Genomic DNA, 17,646 nt, shown 5'->3' with positions numbered 1-17,646 from the left:
ATCTAGCCACTTTTCCAGGAATTAATGAACTCATTCTCTTTTCTTTACAGAATGCAATGCTGGATTTTGTGTTCACAGTAGATGACCCTATTGCATGGCATTCAGAAAACCTGAAAAAGAATCGGAGCCACTACTCATTTCTAAAAGTTTTAGGGCCCAAGATTATCACATCTGTCCAGGATAACTATGGCGCTGGAGTTTACTACAATCCATTGATTATGTGTGATGGTAGGGTAAGTGACGTTGGCCCTTTGTCTTAACTTGGTTGATTATTAACCTTTGTTAAAAGAGCACCAGTGAAATATGTATGTTTGTGCAGGTGGGAAAGGGTCACACTCCTGCTGGATGTTCTGAACCCAGGGACAGAGCAGGCACTGGAGTCCTCAACTCCCCTTCATTGTGATTGAAGTGTGAGAAGGTGATTGAATGTTACTTGCTTTTTTTTTTTTTTTTGCCTTTGGCCAAGTGATTCTCAAGTTTTAATCTGTTGTACATACAGATTGCAGGGATCCACCCCCAGAGTTTCTGATTCGGTAGGTCTAGTTGGAGCTGGAGAATTTGCTTTTCTAACAAGCTTCCAAATGACACTTAAACTACAGGTCTAGGAACCACACTTTGAGAACCAATGGTTTGGTCAATGTGAGGAATAGGCAGCCCTATTCAAGATCAGGGTGGAGATCAGTCTTATCTAGAAGGAGGAACAGACACCCCCAGGAAGAAATTGGAAGTGAAGGGGGCATCAAGAGAGGCTGGTAGTCTGTGAGACCAAGTAATAGACAGGAACCTCTTGGTGTTAGCACATGAGTGGGATTCAGGTGTGGGGTATTAGAGAGCAAAGGTCCCCAAAGAGGGATTGTCTGACATCAGAGACTCTTGCCTATCTTTTAGAGGAGAAACAACCCAGAGGGTTGTAGCTTAGTGGTAGAGTGCTTGCCTAGCATGTATGAGTTCCTGAGTTTGATCTATAGCACTAGCACTACCAAAAAAAAAAAAAGAAAGAAAGAAAAAGAAAAAAAGCAAACCAGATGAAGCATTCCAGTATCTTAAGAGGATTGTCAAGAGCTAAGTAGATCCCCAGAATGTGAAGACCAGTGGGGATCTAACTCAGTTGCCTCCTGGAGATTAGTTGGGTTAGGATTGAGACATGGGCTTCACTTGCTAGACTGACAATCCTGCTGATTTTTAGAGCATACTTACAGGCATATGAATCACATGGGGATCTTTTAAAGTGCAGATTCTGATTGGGTAGTCTGGGATGGAACCTGAGATGCTGCATATTTTACAAGCTGTCTGGTAATGCTCATGTAATTGCTCAAAGGAGCATGTGTTAAAGGGCAGGAGACTGGAATACTGACTTGAGAAGGATCTGGACTTGGCTGAGGAATGAGTGCTGTGATCAACTGGTGATATCTGTAAACCCTTAAAGGCCATCTGTTTGCTTTTCTGGTTGAGGTCCTATCCTGCTTCCCCTGCATTTTTTTTTTTCCTTTTATATGGTACTGAGGTATGAACCCAGGGGCACTCTCCACTGAGCAACTTCCTCACCTCTTTTTAAATTTTATTTTGAAACAGCTTCTTGCTGAGTTGCCCAGACTGGCCTCATCTTTATAATCCTCCTGCCTGAGCCTCCTGAGTAGCTGGGGTTCTAGGTGTGCATCACTACACCTAGTTGCGCCTGCATTTTGCAGATGAGGAAATGAAGGTTTAGAGAGAACACCTTCCAGAGGTCAGGTACCTAGTTAGTGACAGACTTATAGGCTTGTGCTGTTTCTACTGTCCCCCCTCTTGCCCCCCAGCTATACTTGTCTGTAGGAAGAATGGTTTCTGCAGTCCTGTGGCGTAGTGGAGGGAAAAGGTAGTTATTCAGCCCAACCTTCCACTTCCACTTATTCATGCAAAACACATAACTGTGTACTTTATCCATAATTAATATTATGCTGAGCCTATCTCTAATTAGTAACTTTCAAACAGTATTACAAGCTCCAGTAACTAAAGGTTTAGGCAAAATTGTATACCAAGGGGACTGTACATTTTAATTGAAATTCTTTAGATACTTTTTACATATGTGCAGCCTGAGAAGGCTATTTGGATACCAAAGTTGAGTAAAGTGGATCTGAAGGTATTTGTTAACACAAATAGGACTTTGTAACCTGGGAAATCTACATTCAGGGTTTATACAAATTATTATGGAAATTGACTTGACCATAATTCCATGTGTTTAGTACTGATAAAGAGGTTTTATTTGGGGATGTTGCTTTGTAACTATAAGCCTTTCAAAGTCAACAGCAACAGAGAAATTGACTATGTAAAAGATATCAGTAAAAACTTTTAATTAAAGAAACTTTCTATTATTTTGCAATGAAAAGAACATTGGGAACTGGAATTCTAGGATTTAGTTTGCTTATTTGTTTGTTTTTGTGGTACTAGAGATGAAACCTAGGGCCACATGCATGCTAGGTAAGCACCACTGAGTATATACCCAGCCTTGTTTTGTTTTGGAGAGTGACAGGGTCTCTCAGCATTGTTTGGGCTGGCCCCATACTACAGGCTCAAGCCATCCTCCTGCCTCACCCTCCAAATATCTGGGTCTATAGGTACATACTATGCCTGGCTCTAGGACCTAGTTTTAACTCTGTTAGTACTGTTGCCACTTTGGGTGTTTAATTTATTCTTCCTGGGCCTCAGCTTTTTATTTCTCAGATGAAGAACATGAAGTAAGTCAATATTTCTCAAACTGGAAAGGACCAGTTTATTTATTTTTTATTTGTTTTGTTTTTTTTTGCAGAATGACTCCATTATGGTGTCTAAGAACCATTCTGCCTTTAATATCACATGGACCTAAGTTTGTGATCACCTCACCTCCTGTACTTTGAACTATACGTTGAACTATATCTGAGTTCCAAATCAGTTTTGGACATTAAACCTCTAAAGAGTTTTGGTGGAGATTTGGGTGTTCCCATGGAAGGCATTTTGAGGGACTTTGGAAATCAAGCTCGTACTTCTGTCCAGAATTTGATGTTTTGTACTTGCATAAGCAACAACCTGATATTTGGCTTTTTTTTTCACCCATTTCTTTCCTTTTTCAGCTTATCAAATATGGGGTTATTAGCACCAGTATTCTAATTGAAGATCTCCTCAACTGGAATAACTTATACATTGCTGGACGCCTCCAAAAACCGGTGAGTGTGTGTTTTTTTAAGCTGCCATAATTAGGGTGCCTCTGAACCTGACTTGACTTTGATCCTTGTGATTGCAACGAGATGGAACTCTAGAAATGGAAATGCCTATTAGATCCCTCCTCCTTCTACCTATAAAATTCATTACCAATGTCCAAATATTACTTTGTGATATTGTGACATAATAAGAAATATGTGGTTGGTTTTTGTCTTTGGCTTGTGGCACAGAGCTCCTAAAAGCCTTAGAATTCCTAAGTGTTAGGAGCAACAAGTCCCTTTCAACCATATCTGATTTCATCTAATGAGGGGACTCTTTTTTTTTTTTCTTTTCCTTCTGGCTTGAACCTAGGGCCTCATGCATGTGCATGCTAGGTAAGCACTAAACCACTAAGCCCCATCCCCAGCCTTCCCAGGTGACCCTTGATGGGCCCTAGATAGCTTCAGGACAGGGGCTGGTTACCAGAGAAACCACCAATGTGCTTAGTGGGCTGGAAATTTCATCCCTACCTCCCATTTTCCACCCACCTCTGGGAAGGGGTGAGCGGCTGGAGATCGAGTTACTCTCAATGGCAGTGAATTCATCAGTCATGCCTAGGTAATGGGACCCCCATAAAACCCTCAATAACAGAGTTCTGAGAGTTTCCATGTTGATGAATAAATACATTAAGGTGCTGGGAGGATGGGGTCTTTAGAGTGGGCGCAGAGCTCAGTTCCCAGTCCCACCCAACGATACCTTGTCCTCCTCCTCCTACTACTACTACTACTATTCCTCCTCCTCTTCCTCTTTCTTCTCCTCCTTCCTTCCTTCTCCTCCTTTCTTCCTTCTCCTCCTCTTCTTCTTCTTCCCCCTCTTCCCTCTTCCTTATCTTCTTCATACTCCTTCCCCCTACTTACTCCTTCCTCATCTCTCCTCCCTCCTCCTTCTCCTCTTCCTCCTTCTCCTCCTCACATGCTTCACCTAGGGTCTTGCACGTTAAGTGCTTTACCACTGAGCTACATCCCCAACCCTTGCATCACTCTATTTAGCTGATCCTGAGTTGGATACTTTAGAATAAGCTGGTAATAGTAAGTAAAGTGCCTTCCTGAGTTCTGTGAGCCCTTCTAACAAATTATTAACCCAGAGGAAGGGATTATGGAAATTTACAGCTACTTAGTTGTGTGGGATTGAGCCCCTAACTTATGGGATCTCTATATAGCTCGAGATAGATAATATCAAAATTAAATTCTATTGTAGGACACACAACTGGTGTCCAAAAAGTTGGAGAATTGGTTGGTGTGACAGAAAAAGCCCCACACATTTGGTGTCAGATGCTGGGAGTAAAAGACAAATTATCCCCCTCAGATGCAGGGTCAGTCCATTTGGGGAGTTGGCAGAGAAGGTGTCCAGTGCCTTAGTGGCACCTCTGTCAGTACTATGTACATCATCATCTTCTCTTCTAGAAGCTCAGGTGTCCACTGTTGTCTCCTCAAAAAAGACAGGACAGTGTCTGTCACACAGAAAGCAGTCAGTAACTGTTGAGTGAATGAACAAGTCAGGCCATCATTCCAGGGGAGAATGGTATTCTGGACCCTGTTTTATCCTCCTGAGGCCCTTGGTGATGTCCTGTCAGTATATTCTTACCTCATTGGGGATGCTCCTGAAAGAGACTGTGGGGTTTTGGCTTCTCCATGGCGTTGATAGAAAGGAACAGGGACAAAGAAGTGGGAAGGAACTTGAACTTTTAACAAGTGTTTGCAACTATCATCTTTTTTCTTTTTTTCAAAAGTATGGCCTATTTTCTGAGAAAGCTTCTTTTTTAAGAATTACTTGAGCCAGGTACAGTGGCATACTTCTAGAATCCCAATAACTCTGGAGGTTGAGGCAGGAGGATCACAAGCTTGAGACCAGCTGCAGCACCTTAGCAAGACCCAATTTCAAAATAAAAAACAAAAAGGGCTGGGGATGTAACTCAGTGGTAAAGTGCCTCTGGGTTCAATCCCCAGAACAGCAAAAGAAAGAACTATGCTAACTAGTCACAGTTGTCAATCTCACACAGCTCCCAAGGAAAATTTTCATTATACTGACCAGGGTCTTAGGCTCCAAAAATAGCAGATGGGTTGTTCTCAGGTATCTCCCATAACAGCAACCCCTTCCTCCTTTTATAGTGAGCTATAGGGAAAAATTAGAGAGTTCTACAGTCATAGTTCATTTGGTTTGTGTCAGAAAAATTTCTTTATTTGTGTATATGGGCTGTCAAGATGCTCTTGCTTTGAACCTGGGCTTAAAATTTAGTAGTGTAAATGGAATTTTATTCAGAAAGAGTAAGACTCTTCCCAACAAAGAACAAATTCTGTCATTTGCAGGAAATTGGATGGAACCAGAGATCATAATTTTGAGTGAAGTAAGTCAGACTCACAGAGAAAAGTATCATATGTGAAAACTAGAGATATGTTTTCTTTCATATATGAAAGATGGAGGGATGAAACTGGGAGAAAAAAAGAATTCCGTGAAAACAGAAGGGAGACCACTAAAGTAGAGGAAGTAGAGAAGCATCGGGGGATTGGAGGATGCTAGGAAGTGAAACTGACCAAATTACATTTTATTTATAATGTATATACCACAATGAAACCCACCGTTCTATATAAATAATATGTACCAATAAAAAACAGAAAAAAATAGTATAATTCATTAAAATATGCAGAAATACTTGAGCATGTTATACATGTATACACATGTGTAAAAATTTATCAAGCCAAATCTTTCAAATATGTACACTTATAAATTTTCCTTCAGTAAAATCATTTTATAATTATGCTTATTATTTGGCAGTGCTGGGGATCAAGCCTAGGGTCTTGCACATACTAGGCAAGTGCCCTACCATTGAGCTACATCCCCCACCCAAGAAAAACAGATTCTTTAAAAAAAAAAAAAAAAAAATATATATATATATATATATATATATGTAGTTGTAGATGGACAGAATGCTTTTATTTTACTCTTTTTTTTTTTTAACCTTTTTTTATTTTTATGTGGTGCTGAGGATCATACCCGGTGCCTTACACATGCTAGGCAAGTGCTCTGCCACTGAGCTACGGCCCCAGCCCGAGAAACAGATTCTTATTGAACCTAAGGAAATAACTGTATTACCATAAAATAAGAATATTCACCAATAAATTTTAAAATTTTGCAGGGATGATTAAGTAGAGAGAAAAGAAAATGTTGTAATTTCCTTTCAGAGTATACTTTACCAAATCACTGTAATCCATAAATAGCCCCAAATAGAAAAAGAAAAGATTTCTCGTGCCTGACAAACAAAAGAATTTGCAAGGTGCTTTTTTCTTTTGTTTTGTTTTGTGTTTGTGGTGCTGGAGATGGAACCCAACGCCTCACGAGACATGCTAGGCAGGTGCTCTACCGCTGAGCCACACCACACCCCCAGCCCATACATACATTTTTTAAACATCCAGAAACAATAGGCTTACTGAAATAATTTCAAATATCTATAGATGAATTTCTCATTCTTAGACTGGATAACAGGTAAAGCTCATAATTAAGCAAATAAATGCAATTGAAAATTTATAAATATTCATTTTACTTCTAAGGGTTTTATAATTTTTAAAATATGTTATTGATAGGAAGATAAATGAATGTGGAAATAGAAGAATTCGGTCATATTCATTCCTACCACTTAGTAGGAGGTTATAGGAACTCAGGCACCTGGTTTTATCTTTCTGGATGTCAGTCAATTCATGTGTAGAATAGGGATAATAGTACTTACCCTGCCAATGCCACAAAGGTGTTGAAAATTGGAAACAGAGTATTAATGTTGGGAAGAACATGGGCATTTTAGTTAGAGTCTGACAGAGCTAAGGTTAGGATCTCAGTTGTGACCCTTACTAATCTTGTGACCCTGTGCCACCTATAGAGTCCCTCACACCTTGGGATATTTTCATCTGTGGATAAGGGTTCTGAAATTCCTGACACTTCAGAACCATTCAGAAAATGATATTTCCCTTCCCTTCATCCCTGGCTATCTCAGTTATGTTGAGATCAAATACAAAAATATTGCATTATTCTCTGTCCTATACTTTATGCCTGGAATTTTTTAAATTAAAAAAAAAAAAATAGGTGTTAGAAACCTGAGATGCCCTGAAATCTAAGAATGTAAGTACTGGAAATTACCTTTTTGTTTTGTTTTGTTGTTTTGGTTTTGTTCTGGGGATTGAACCCAGGGCCTTGCACATGCGAAGTATGTGACCTGCTGAGCTACATCCTATGGACTGATCTCAAAATTTATCTAAATGTCATATGTTCTTGTAAAATAAAAGCAGTCCAAGACAAGGAGTAGCAGCTACACTTATCCTTGAACAAAACTGTGCATTTCTTGGCTAATTTAGAGAATAAAATATCATTGATAACAATGATTATCTCTCATGCTTATTAAGTTTCTAACACAAAAAAATTAGGGAGTTGGGGACATAACTCATTGTGAGAGCATGTTGCTTAGCATGTGCAAAGCTCTGGGTTCAGTCATCCTAAGCACCAAAAAGGGGGGAAAAAAACCAGGAAAAAAAGCAAAAGAAAGTTAAACTGTCTTAAGTTTGCCATGGTAGCTCACACCTGAATCCCAGTGACCTGGGAGGCTGAGGCAGGAGGATCACAAGTTTGAGGCCAGCCTCAGCAACTTAGTAAGACCTTGTCTCAAAAGAAAAAAATAAAAAGGGCTGGAGGTGTATCTGAGTGGTAGAGCACCCCTGGGTTTAATCACTGGTACCAAAAAAAAAAAAACGACTTATCTTTTTAAAAAGTGAAAATGATAAACAGGTAAAGTGACCACCCTCCTGCTCCTGCCCGCAGTTTTCCACTCCTGTGGAAATCAGTTAAGCAGACTTCTCAGTGGTAAGTCTTTCTACAACCATTTTTCCCTCTAGGTGGCAGCAAGTATTAATCAAACTTGAGCAAATCTGATGAAAGGGTGGCAGCATTTTCAACAAGAAAAATGAGTAGATATTTTAAGAATTATGAGAATGAGTATGAATTCTTTGTTTTTATGTTTTAAAAACAGTTACATTGTTATATTGTCTAAAACTCCAAAATTGTCTTGCACTTTGCAAATTGAAATAGAATTCCTCAATTACTTGCAAGTTAAGTCTTTAAAAGGAATATACAGGAGTTAAAAAGATGGACATTTCTGGGAAAAGTTGAGTCTAAAATTAAATTTCTGTTATACTTTACTAGCAACTTACCTTATAATTGAGGAGATAACCATGTTTTGATTTCTAGTACAGACTTAAGTTTCTGAGTCATTTAGTCATTTGCTGTGCGCGCGCACGTGTTTGTGTGTGTGTGTGTGTGTGTGTGTGTGTGTGTGTGTGGCTGAGCAAGTCACCACTGTACTACATCCCAAGCCCTGCAAATATTTTTTGAGTGAAGAACCATGGAATTTAAATTACTTAATAGAACATGTGAACAGTCTTTTGTAACTTAAAAAAAAACAAAACACTAAAGCAAGTTAAAGTCAGTTCCCTAATTACTTTGACATAATTTTGGATTTTTGTATTTCACTTGTTTTTCATGTATAGATGATTTTGTAACATTTTAAAATTTTTTTTTAAATATCTACTTTCCAGTTGTAGTTGGACACAATTCCTTTGTTTTATTTATTTATTTTTATGTGGTGCTAAGGATCAAACTCAGGGCCTTGCACGTGCTAAACGAGCACTCTACCCCTGAGCCACAACAACAGCCCTAACATTTTTTATACCTTTATTTTATTTATTCATTTTTATATAGTGCTGAGGATAGAACCCAGTGTCCTGCATGTGCTAGGCAAGTGCTCTACCACTGAGCCACAACCCAGCCCTGTATAGATAATTTTATTTGAAGTTTCTTTTTATTTTTCAGGTCTCTAGAGATGGAACCCAGGGCCTCAGGCATGCTAGCCAAGGTGTCTACCACTGAGCTACACCCCCAGCCAGTAATGCAGCATTGGTTTTTTGTAATAGCTTTATTGAGGTACACTTCACGTACCATAATTCAACCATTTAAAGTGTAAAGTTCAATGGTTTTTAGTATATTTACAGTCCTGTAACTATCACCATATTATAGTTGTATTTATTTATGTATTTCAAATGGGAAAAATCCCCCTGGTATAAAAGATCCCTGAACTGGGAATTGGAAAACCTGGTTTACTAGTTTTGGCTCTTCCCTGCTGTGAGCCAGGCTTTGGTTTTCTAGCCTTTGAAATGCAAAGATTGAGCCATTCATTTAGTTATTCAAAAGACAACTAAGGTTCTTCTTTGTGCATGCCAAAAAAAAAAAAAAAGACCCCCACATTATTTGTCCTTGAAGATCCCCCAGTCCAGCAGGTAGATAAGGTTTGATCCCATTCTTGTGTTCCGCCCTTCTTCATCTTCAAGCAGTGACTATTTAGAAGAGTCACCCCTCCTGACCATTTGGAATCAAAAAGTTCTGGCCAACGGTTGAGTAGTTCAGCACTAGGTAGGGTTGCCTTCTTTGTAACTGAAACTTCATTCTTCACAATTCAAGTAGTCTTTCCCAGTGACTGTTACAGAGATGGAGAGTGGCTTTCTTTTTTTCTCTGTCTTGAAAGGTACTCACAAATCTCTCCTTTTAAAGTCCCTCCGAGCTTTGCCCCTTCCTCTCTGCAGTCAAGATCTGCACCCTGGCAGTAGAGCTAATGTTATCTATGCCGTTCAGGTCAGGGCATTCCCAGTAAGGTACAAACAGCTATTCACAACTCTGAGGACTTTCTTCTTTTCCCAGGCCTCTCTGGCAGTGCCCCAAGCGTTCACTGGCTTTTCACTCTAAACAACAAATAACAGTGCTGCCGAGACAAGTTCCTAGTTCACCTTTCGTTGAAGAACCAGATCAGCACAGTAGCAGAGCCTTCAGAATTCGCGTTTTCCCTTTGAGTAAGGATGCTTTTATTTGCACTCTCTTCATCTTAAGTACTGGACTGCTTTCTTACAACCTAAGTAGAACAGATTTCTTGGAGAACAATTGGTTATTCTGTTAACTAGGAGAAAATCTTCCAAACTTATTCTTTTGTTTGCCTCTTTGAGTTGTTAGCGTCTCAAAATAGCCTCTGATTTCACTGGGTTTCTGTAATAGCCAGAGAGAGAGAGAGAGAATAATTATCGAGAAGGACTGGTGAATCAGGATGAAGACTGAAGGGTAGGAATATGGAAGCCGAATGATATCACAGCGGACACATCAGGGGACTGGACCTCACTTGGTCCATTGTGCCACTTCTTAGAGAAAGATATTTGACTTCTCTGGCCCTCAGTTTTTTCACCAATAAGTTGAGGAAGTTGCCTTCCTACATCACTGATTCCATATGGAATACAAATTTTACTTCTAAGGTGTTGTAGGATCTTAAAATTTCAGGAGCTGGAGATGCAACTCAGTGGTCAAGTACTTGCCTAGCATGTTTACAATCCCCAGTTCAATTTCCACATTGAAAAAAAAATTGTTTTAAACTTTTGTCAAAATAAGTCAAGCAGAATACATCCCTAACTGAATGCATGATAATAACTCAAAATATTTAGAACTTGATTTGCATAGTGCAAGGGTGTGGCCCTGGTTTTGCCATTGGTTCATTGTGCAACCTTAGGCGAGTCTTGTTCCTGGGCTGTTCCTCAGTGTTATACTCTGTAGATGATGGCAAAGATACTAAACTCACCCAAGCCGAAAGGCTTAATTAAGATCTATTAAGTTTTCATAATTATAAGGGTGGAGGAGGCGATATTGAACCAAGTGGCTTACCTATCATATATGAGGTATAGATGTTGGAAATATTCCCTTAGAAAAAAGGTGGATAACACAAGGCAAAAGTTAGAATTTAAGTTGTTAAGCTTGATTTATAGTTATGTCTTATGGTGCTACCACTTTTTTTTTTTAAACAACAAAAAACTATACCTTAGGATAACATCATTCTCCTCTTTCCAGTAGAACTTTATTTTGGAGTTTCTTAGAGTGTGCCTTTTGTATGCCATCTTAATTTATCATGCATTATTATTTGGCAAAAGACAATTTTATATGCCCTGTTTTCTATTATGGGAGGAAAATTTATCAACAACACCAAGTTGTTTAAAGACAGTTGATACATTTCAGATATCTATGAGTCCTTATTAAGGACTTCTAGACTCTTTTCTTTGTATAGAAAATCAGTCAGTAGCAGATGTTTTAAAAAGATTATGGTGGGAATATAAATTGATATAACCATTCTGAAGAGCAATTTGGTAATTCTCCTTCTAAGCAGAATGGCTAAAATATTCTCAAAATTTTGTCTCTGGCTGGGCACTTTAGTGCATGCCTGTGATCCCAGTAATTCAGGAGGCTGAGGCAGGAGGATCACAAGTTCGAGGCCAGCATCAGCAACTTAGTGAGATCCTATCTCAAAATAAAAGGGACTGGGGAGGTGGCTTATTGGTTAAGCACCCAAGAGTTCAATCCCCAATACAAAAAAAGGGGGGGGGAGGTGTCCCTGAACCCAAAACAGCCTCAATATTTTCTAGGACCTTGTTAGAAATATACATTTTCAACCTTCCTGCAGGGCAACTGAATCAGAAGCTTTGGGGTTTGGACCCATTATTATGTGTTTTAATAAACTCTCCCATGATGTTAATGCTAGCAAAGATAAAAACCTCTGGCTTAGAGAAACTCATTGCCTGTGTACCAAAAAGCACACCAAAGGAAGCTCACTTCAGCTAATATATTGTGTACCGTATCTCATTTGGTCTGTTAACCCCATTTTATTGATAAGGAGCAATGCCCATCACCACAGCTAGGAGGAGATGGAGCTGAGACTTGAACATATTCTCTAAACTAGAGTGCATTTTGTGTGGGTATGTGTGTCTGTGTGTGTGTGTGTGTGTGTGTGTGTGTGTAACTGGAACCCAGGGCCTTACACATGCAAAGCAAGCACTGTACCACTGAGCTACATCCCGAGCCCTACCTTGCTGTTTTTAAAAACCGAGACTCTGAGAACAGACTGGAGCTCTTATGTATTTAATGGGTTTGGAGATAGTCAAAGAGCTGCTTCTGACATGGATTTAGGAGAATAATGCTTTGTATTGAGCAAAGCATGAACTCAAACATTTACATTTATTGTTGTTTTTAATCTTTGACAATTCCTTGAAACAAATCTGTTATCCCTATTTTATAGATGATGACTTAAGTTCTGAGAAGTTAGGTCATTTGCCCAAACTCACACAGTTAGTAAGTACCTGGATTTGAGCCCAGATCTATATTTAAAACCCATGATCTTTCAATTGTAGCTAATTTTCTTTCCATTTTCCTTCACCGAGTTTCAAATCTGTGTATCTAAAAATCATAAAGGTTATTTGTGGGCAAGAAGAGAGGTGAGTTCTGAGTAAAGAAAATGCCTTCTCTCACTAGAAAATTTAAAAACTGAGATGAAAAAATAAAAATATTGATATTCCCAAAGGATGTTTATTCTTTTTCAAAGCCTGTGGTGAGTTTCCTCATTTAAAAAGAATATTAATTTTGTTTTCTTTGGCATTATGATCCCTTCCTATGTGATGATTTCTCTGATTTTGGCATAAGAGGAGATTTTGGGATTACTTATTAGAATAGTAATCATTTCATGTCAACCAAACTAATATTCCAAGATCCTCAGTGGTCGGCATCTGGGATGGTTCCAGCTATATGTGTCAACCTGTGGCTTGAGCAATACTCCTCTTCTAAAATTTTTCTTCTGAATGTTTGCCTTTTCCAGGTGAAAATTATCGCAATGAATGAAAATGTCATCCTTAGGTCAGCGCTTGATAAAAATCTGAAGAGTGCTGTGACTGCTGCTTTCCTCATGCTCCCCGAAAGCTTTTCTGAGGAAGACCTCTTCATAGAGATCGCTGGACTCTCCTACTCTGGTTAGTGTCCTGTGTGCCCAAATCTTTTCCAAGAAGGAGATTTGTCATTTGAACGCTATGCAAATAGCTTGCTCCTCACCCTGCTCTGGGACTACAGTAGTCTTAGTTCTAAATTCTATCACTTCCTGTGTCACTTACTGCAGTAGCTTTCTGATTTGCCTCCCTACATCCAGTGTCTCCCTTCTCCTCTCCATAACTCTCCAGATTTTTTTTTAATATTTATTTTTTAGGAGTAGTTGGACACAATACCTTTATTTATTTTTATGTGGTGCTGAGGATCGAACCCAGGGCCTCGCATGTGCTAGACGAGTGCTCTACCACTGAGCCACAACCCCAGCCCCCCTCCAGATATTATCCAAGGGTGATTTTTGGTTGTTGCTATTGCTTATTTTTATTTTGAAATGATTGCAAATCTACAGAAAGGTTTTGAGAATAATAACAGAAAAGTCCCATAAACCCATTTCCCTGATCCGCCAATTTTAACATTTTACTGTATGTTTTCTCATTCTCTCTGTACCAGTGGTTTTCAAACTCAGTATGCCTCTGAGGGCTTATTGAAACAACTGGAAGGCTGGAGTTGTGGCTCAGTGGTAGAGCATTTGCCTAACATGTGTGAGGCGCTGCTTTTGATCCTCAGCACCACATAAAAATGAATAAATAAAATAAAGGTATTGTGTCCATCAAGAACTAAAAAGATTATTGGGAAAAAAAAGAATGTAGTGGGGCATACCTTAATTCCAGTGATTTGGGAGACTGGGGCAGGAGGATTGCAAGTTTGAGGCTAGCCTCAGCAACTTAGTTAGACCCTATTTTAAAATAAAAATAAAAAGGGTTGGGAGTGTAGCTCTGTGGTAAAATACCCCTAGATTCAATTCCTAGTACTGCCAAAATAAAAAAATTAATTAAAAAACAGATTATTGGCCTTACCCCAGACAGCTGATTTAGTAGGTTTGGGAAATGGCCTAAGACCTTATATTTCCAACAAAGTTCTGGGGTGATGCCAATGCTCCTCTTGGGACCCTGCTTTCTACTGCTCTTTCTGTATATAAATGTACTGTGTTGTTGTTGTTGTTTTTCCTGAACTGTTTGAGGTCATACATATCATGTCCTCTTTAGACCATAACCACAGTCCAGTTACCAAATTCAGGAAATTTAATACTGATGCAGCAGGTCAAGGTGGCCCACATCTATAATCCCAGTGATTTCAGAGGCTGAGGCAGGAGAATCTCAAGTTCTAGGCAAGTCTAAGCAATTTAGTGGCACCCTATCTCAAAATAAAATAAAAAGGGTTGGGAATGTAGCTTAGTGGTAAAGCACCCTTGGGTTTAGTCCCCATGATGATGATGATGATAATGATGATTCTGTTCAAACTGATAATCCATATTCCAAATATCAGGCATTCCAATAATGTTTTCCCTCAAGTACATGACCTAGTCAAAAATCATATACTGAATTTAGTTGTACCTCTCTTTATTTTTTATTGTATCATCTGGTGGTGGGGTTTGAGCCTCAGGCCTCATGCATGCTAACCTCACTTTTCCTTTTTTTACATGGCATTCACATTTCTGAAGTCTACAGACCAGCAACATTTGCCTCTTTATAACCAGTGTTTCATCCCTTATATGCAGTCTGTCTGTATGAAGGTCACAGAAATTTCCTGCTTCTTACCAAACTTTCCCTCCTGAATTAAGCACTCATGGAAGAGTTTTGCTCAAACCAGTCTTTACTGCATTGGTCCAAAGTTGTGATTTTCCAAATCCTTTTCCTCCACGGGAAGGAAAAGCTTTCCCTTCTTCCCCATTCATTTTTTTTTTTTTTAATTTTTTATTGTTGGCTGTTCAAAACATTACATAGTTCTTGATATATCATATTTCACACTTTGATTCAAGTGGGTTATGAGCTCCCATTTTTACCCCATATACAGATTGCAGAATTACATCAGTTACACATCCATTGATTTACATATTGCCATACTAGTGCTTCCCCATTCATTTAATGTATTTGTTTGTTAATTTGTCTAAATGTTGACTTCTTTCCCTTTCCGCCAGTTGTGTTCCTCAGAGATGGCAGCAGATCCTATAAAGGGCGAGGGGAGAGCTGAGAGGTTGGGGCCCCTGGTTCCTCACCCAAGCTTCAGCCAGAGGAGCATCACATTTGCCTGTTTCATACAGTGAGGTCCCATGTAAGATCTCAGTTACAGACTGAGGATGTAGCTCAGTGGCAGAGGGCTTCCCCAGCATACACAAGGCCCTGGGTTCCATCCCCAGCACCATTAAACAAAAAAGATGTTTTTTTTCTTTCATTGACAAGAAAAATTATCTGCTACTTTAAAAGTTTAAAAACCACTGTCTTAAATCAATAATGTCTTTCCCAGTTTCTTAAGTGTAAGTCAGAGAACTCAGACCTCAAAACATCTTATTTATTCTCCAAATCTCAACACAGATAATATTTCATGGAAATTTAATGCTGTAAGAGCCTTCAGAGGTCTCATTCTTCTGTCTTCTTGTTGAAATGCATCTAGCACAGCACAGCTGTATTTGCAACACTGGAAAGAACAGAAGTGAAGTAACCTTGACCTTTTGTTGCTTCCAGCTTCACCTGGCAGCATCCATGCCCTTCATCAAGAGGCAAAGAGTAGGGCCGGGGCTCAGTGGCAGAGGGCTTGCCTAGCATGTGCGGCACTGGGTTCACTCCTTAACACCACATATAAACAAACAAAATAAAGGTGTGCTGTTCATCTACAAAAAAACGAAAAGACCAAAAAAAAAGAGGCAAAGAATAGCATTATTACTTACCAGAATAAATGGGTCCATGTGCATACAGTGAGTGGGAAAATAGAGTCCATTTTTGGAGTTGTTCCCTCCCTAAATTCCCACATGGAAAAAAGACATAACAGAAGCCTTTTGTGGTACTGGGGATAGAGCTCAGTGGATAGAGTGCTTGCCTCACATGCACAAGGCCTTGGCTCAATCCCCAGCACTTCAAAAAGAGAAGAAGCCTCTTGTGATGGGTAGACTTTGGGAGAAGATGGGACTGCTCTCTGGGGCCCACAGTGTTACCACTCTTATTTTTTTCTCCCATGTAATAACATCTGCATAATGCAGGGTGGATTCTGGCTGGAAGCTCTCTTTAATAAATTCTGAACATTGACTAGAGAGTAATGGGAACTACTTTTACCTGTCTGTTGACTCTTTTAGTCCTGGGAATTGAATCCAAACCTTATGCTTGCTGAACACATGCTCAGCCACTGAGCAATGTCCCCAGTCTTTGATTTTCTTAAGGGTCATTCAAGTTACTATAAATCTGTAGCTGAGTTTTGCTAGAACTAGACTGGTAAGGGTAGAAAAGGATGTAGGTCCCGTGAGTAGGTCATTTTCACAGCTTTGAGACTTGCTTCAGGCATTGTGTCAAAAGGCCAATTTTCCTCCTATCTTTCCTAGGCTTCTGAGAACCCAGTATCCTTGAATTGAAAGAATTCTGACCATTTGTTAAACCTAAATCTCCCAAGACCTCAGAATATTCCAGTATTGAAACTACCCACCCAGCCTCTCTTTGATTTACAACTTTGACATTTTCCATCTTTTCCCAGTTGAGGGATTATATGGGGTCCCTTGCCTGTGAAGTTCAACATTTCTCCTTCCAGAAGAAGAGAAGAGGAAGGGATAGAGAAAATAGTGCCTCTCTGCGATAAATGGACAAGTTCCTGCTAGTAGTTACTGGCAGAGTCAAGATCTGCCGGTATTACTATGAATAATAATAACCCATACATTTTATATAGTACTTAAAGGTCACTTTGACTGCTCTGGGGCCCCTATTTATGGCAGCATTATTGTAAATGATGGGTGAGAAAGGAGTAGGTGGAGGAAGAAGGCCTGCAAAATTAGGGATGAGAAAGCTTTCTAGACCTTCACTTGTTCTTAGAAGTCAGCACTTCAGTAAACAGGAAAAGAATACCAAATGACTTTGAAATAGTCACCTGGAGCTTTCTTAAGTAAGTGCAAACTATAAAAATGACTAATTTTAGGTAACGATCCTGGCTTAACATTTATCAAATGAGTCAGCGACTCATACCCAAAGAGCTGAAGATAGAACTTCTGCTCTAAGGAACTTCACACTGGTAAACACGTGCAGGCACGGTGAGTCAGTGGTGAACTGAAAAAACAGCATATGTGAAGAAGTCGAGGGGACGTTTAGGGGAAGGGTCCATGACCTGAAGTCTATGGCTGGAGAAAGCCGCACTCAATATTGTATGCCAGGAGCTACCTTTTTTTTTGGGACGTGATAACTGGTTTAATAATCCTCATGAGAGCCTTTTGATTTGGTTGCTGTGTGATTGTCCCCTTTTAAAGATGAGAAAACTGATGCCCAGAGAGGTTACCTGACTGAAGTCCCTCATCTAGTACATAGTGGACCTACCACCAGCTTTCTGAAGTTGCTTGACTCTTTCCAAGCCCCCCATTTTCTTATTTATAAGGTAGAAATAAGTATCTCATAAAGAAGTTTTTAGTGAGATAATATATATAAAAGCCCCAGCATCTTATCTCATTGATAGTGCTCAGAAAATGGTTGTTACTGT

At 39.4% G+C, this 17,646-nt stretch overlaps 1 protein-coding gene across 5 annotated transcripts in view; it reads left to right on the top strand.

The window, feature by feature from the left end:
- Positions 1-17,646, top strand: part of Tamm41 (TAM41 mitochondrial translocator assembly and maintenance homolog) — a 48,774-nt gene that overhangs the window by 2,626 nt on the left and 28,502 nt on the right. For 3 of the 5 annotated variants that reach the window (XR_011705568.1, XM_027931947.2, XM_071605982.1), the window contains exons 2-4: positions 51-233; positions 3,087-3,179; positions 12,920-13,070. Coding sequence is in view for 4 of the 5 variants with exons in the window: in XM_027931947.2 (XP_027787748.1) it covers positions 51-233; positions 3,087-3,179; positions 12,920-13,070 (427 nt within the window). In the remaining variant the exon portion in view is untranslated. Of the gene's footprint in view, positions 1-50; positions 234-325; positions 419-3,086; positions 3,180-9,995; positions 10,092-12,919; positions 13,071-17,646 lie in introns of those variants that run through there. The other 2 variants (XM_071605983.1, XM_027931949.2) reach the window with 2 other exon arrangements.

Source organism: Marmota flaviventris, chromosome 20 (genome assembly GCF_047511675.1).
Source record: "Marmota flaviventris isolate mMarFla1 chromosome 20, mMarFla1.hap1, whole genome shotgun sequence".
NCBI lineage: Eukaryota > Metazoa > Chordata > Mammalia > Rodentia > Sciuridae > Marmota > Marmota flaviventris.
Note: the sequence above shows the minus strand (reverse complement) of the source record. Positions and strands in the feature narration are given on the sequence as shown.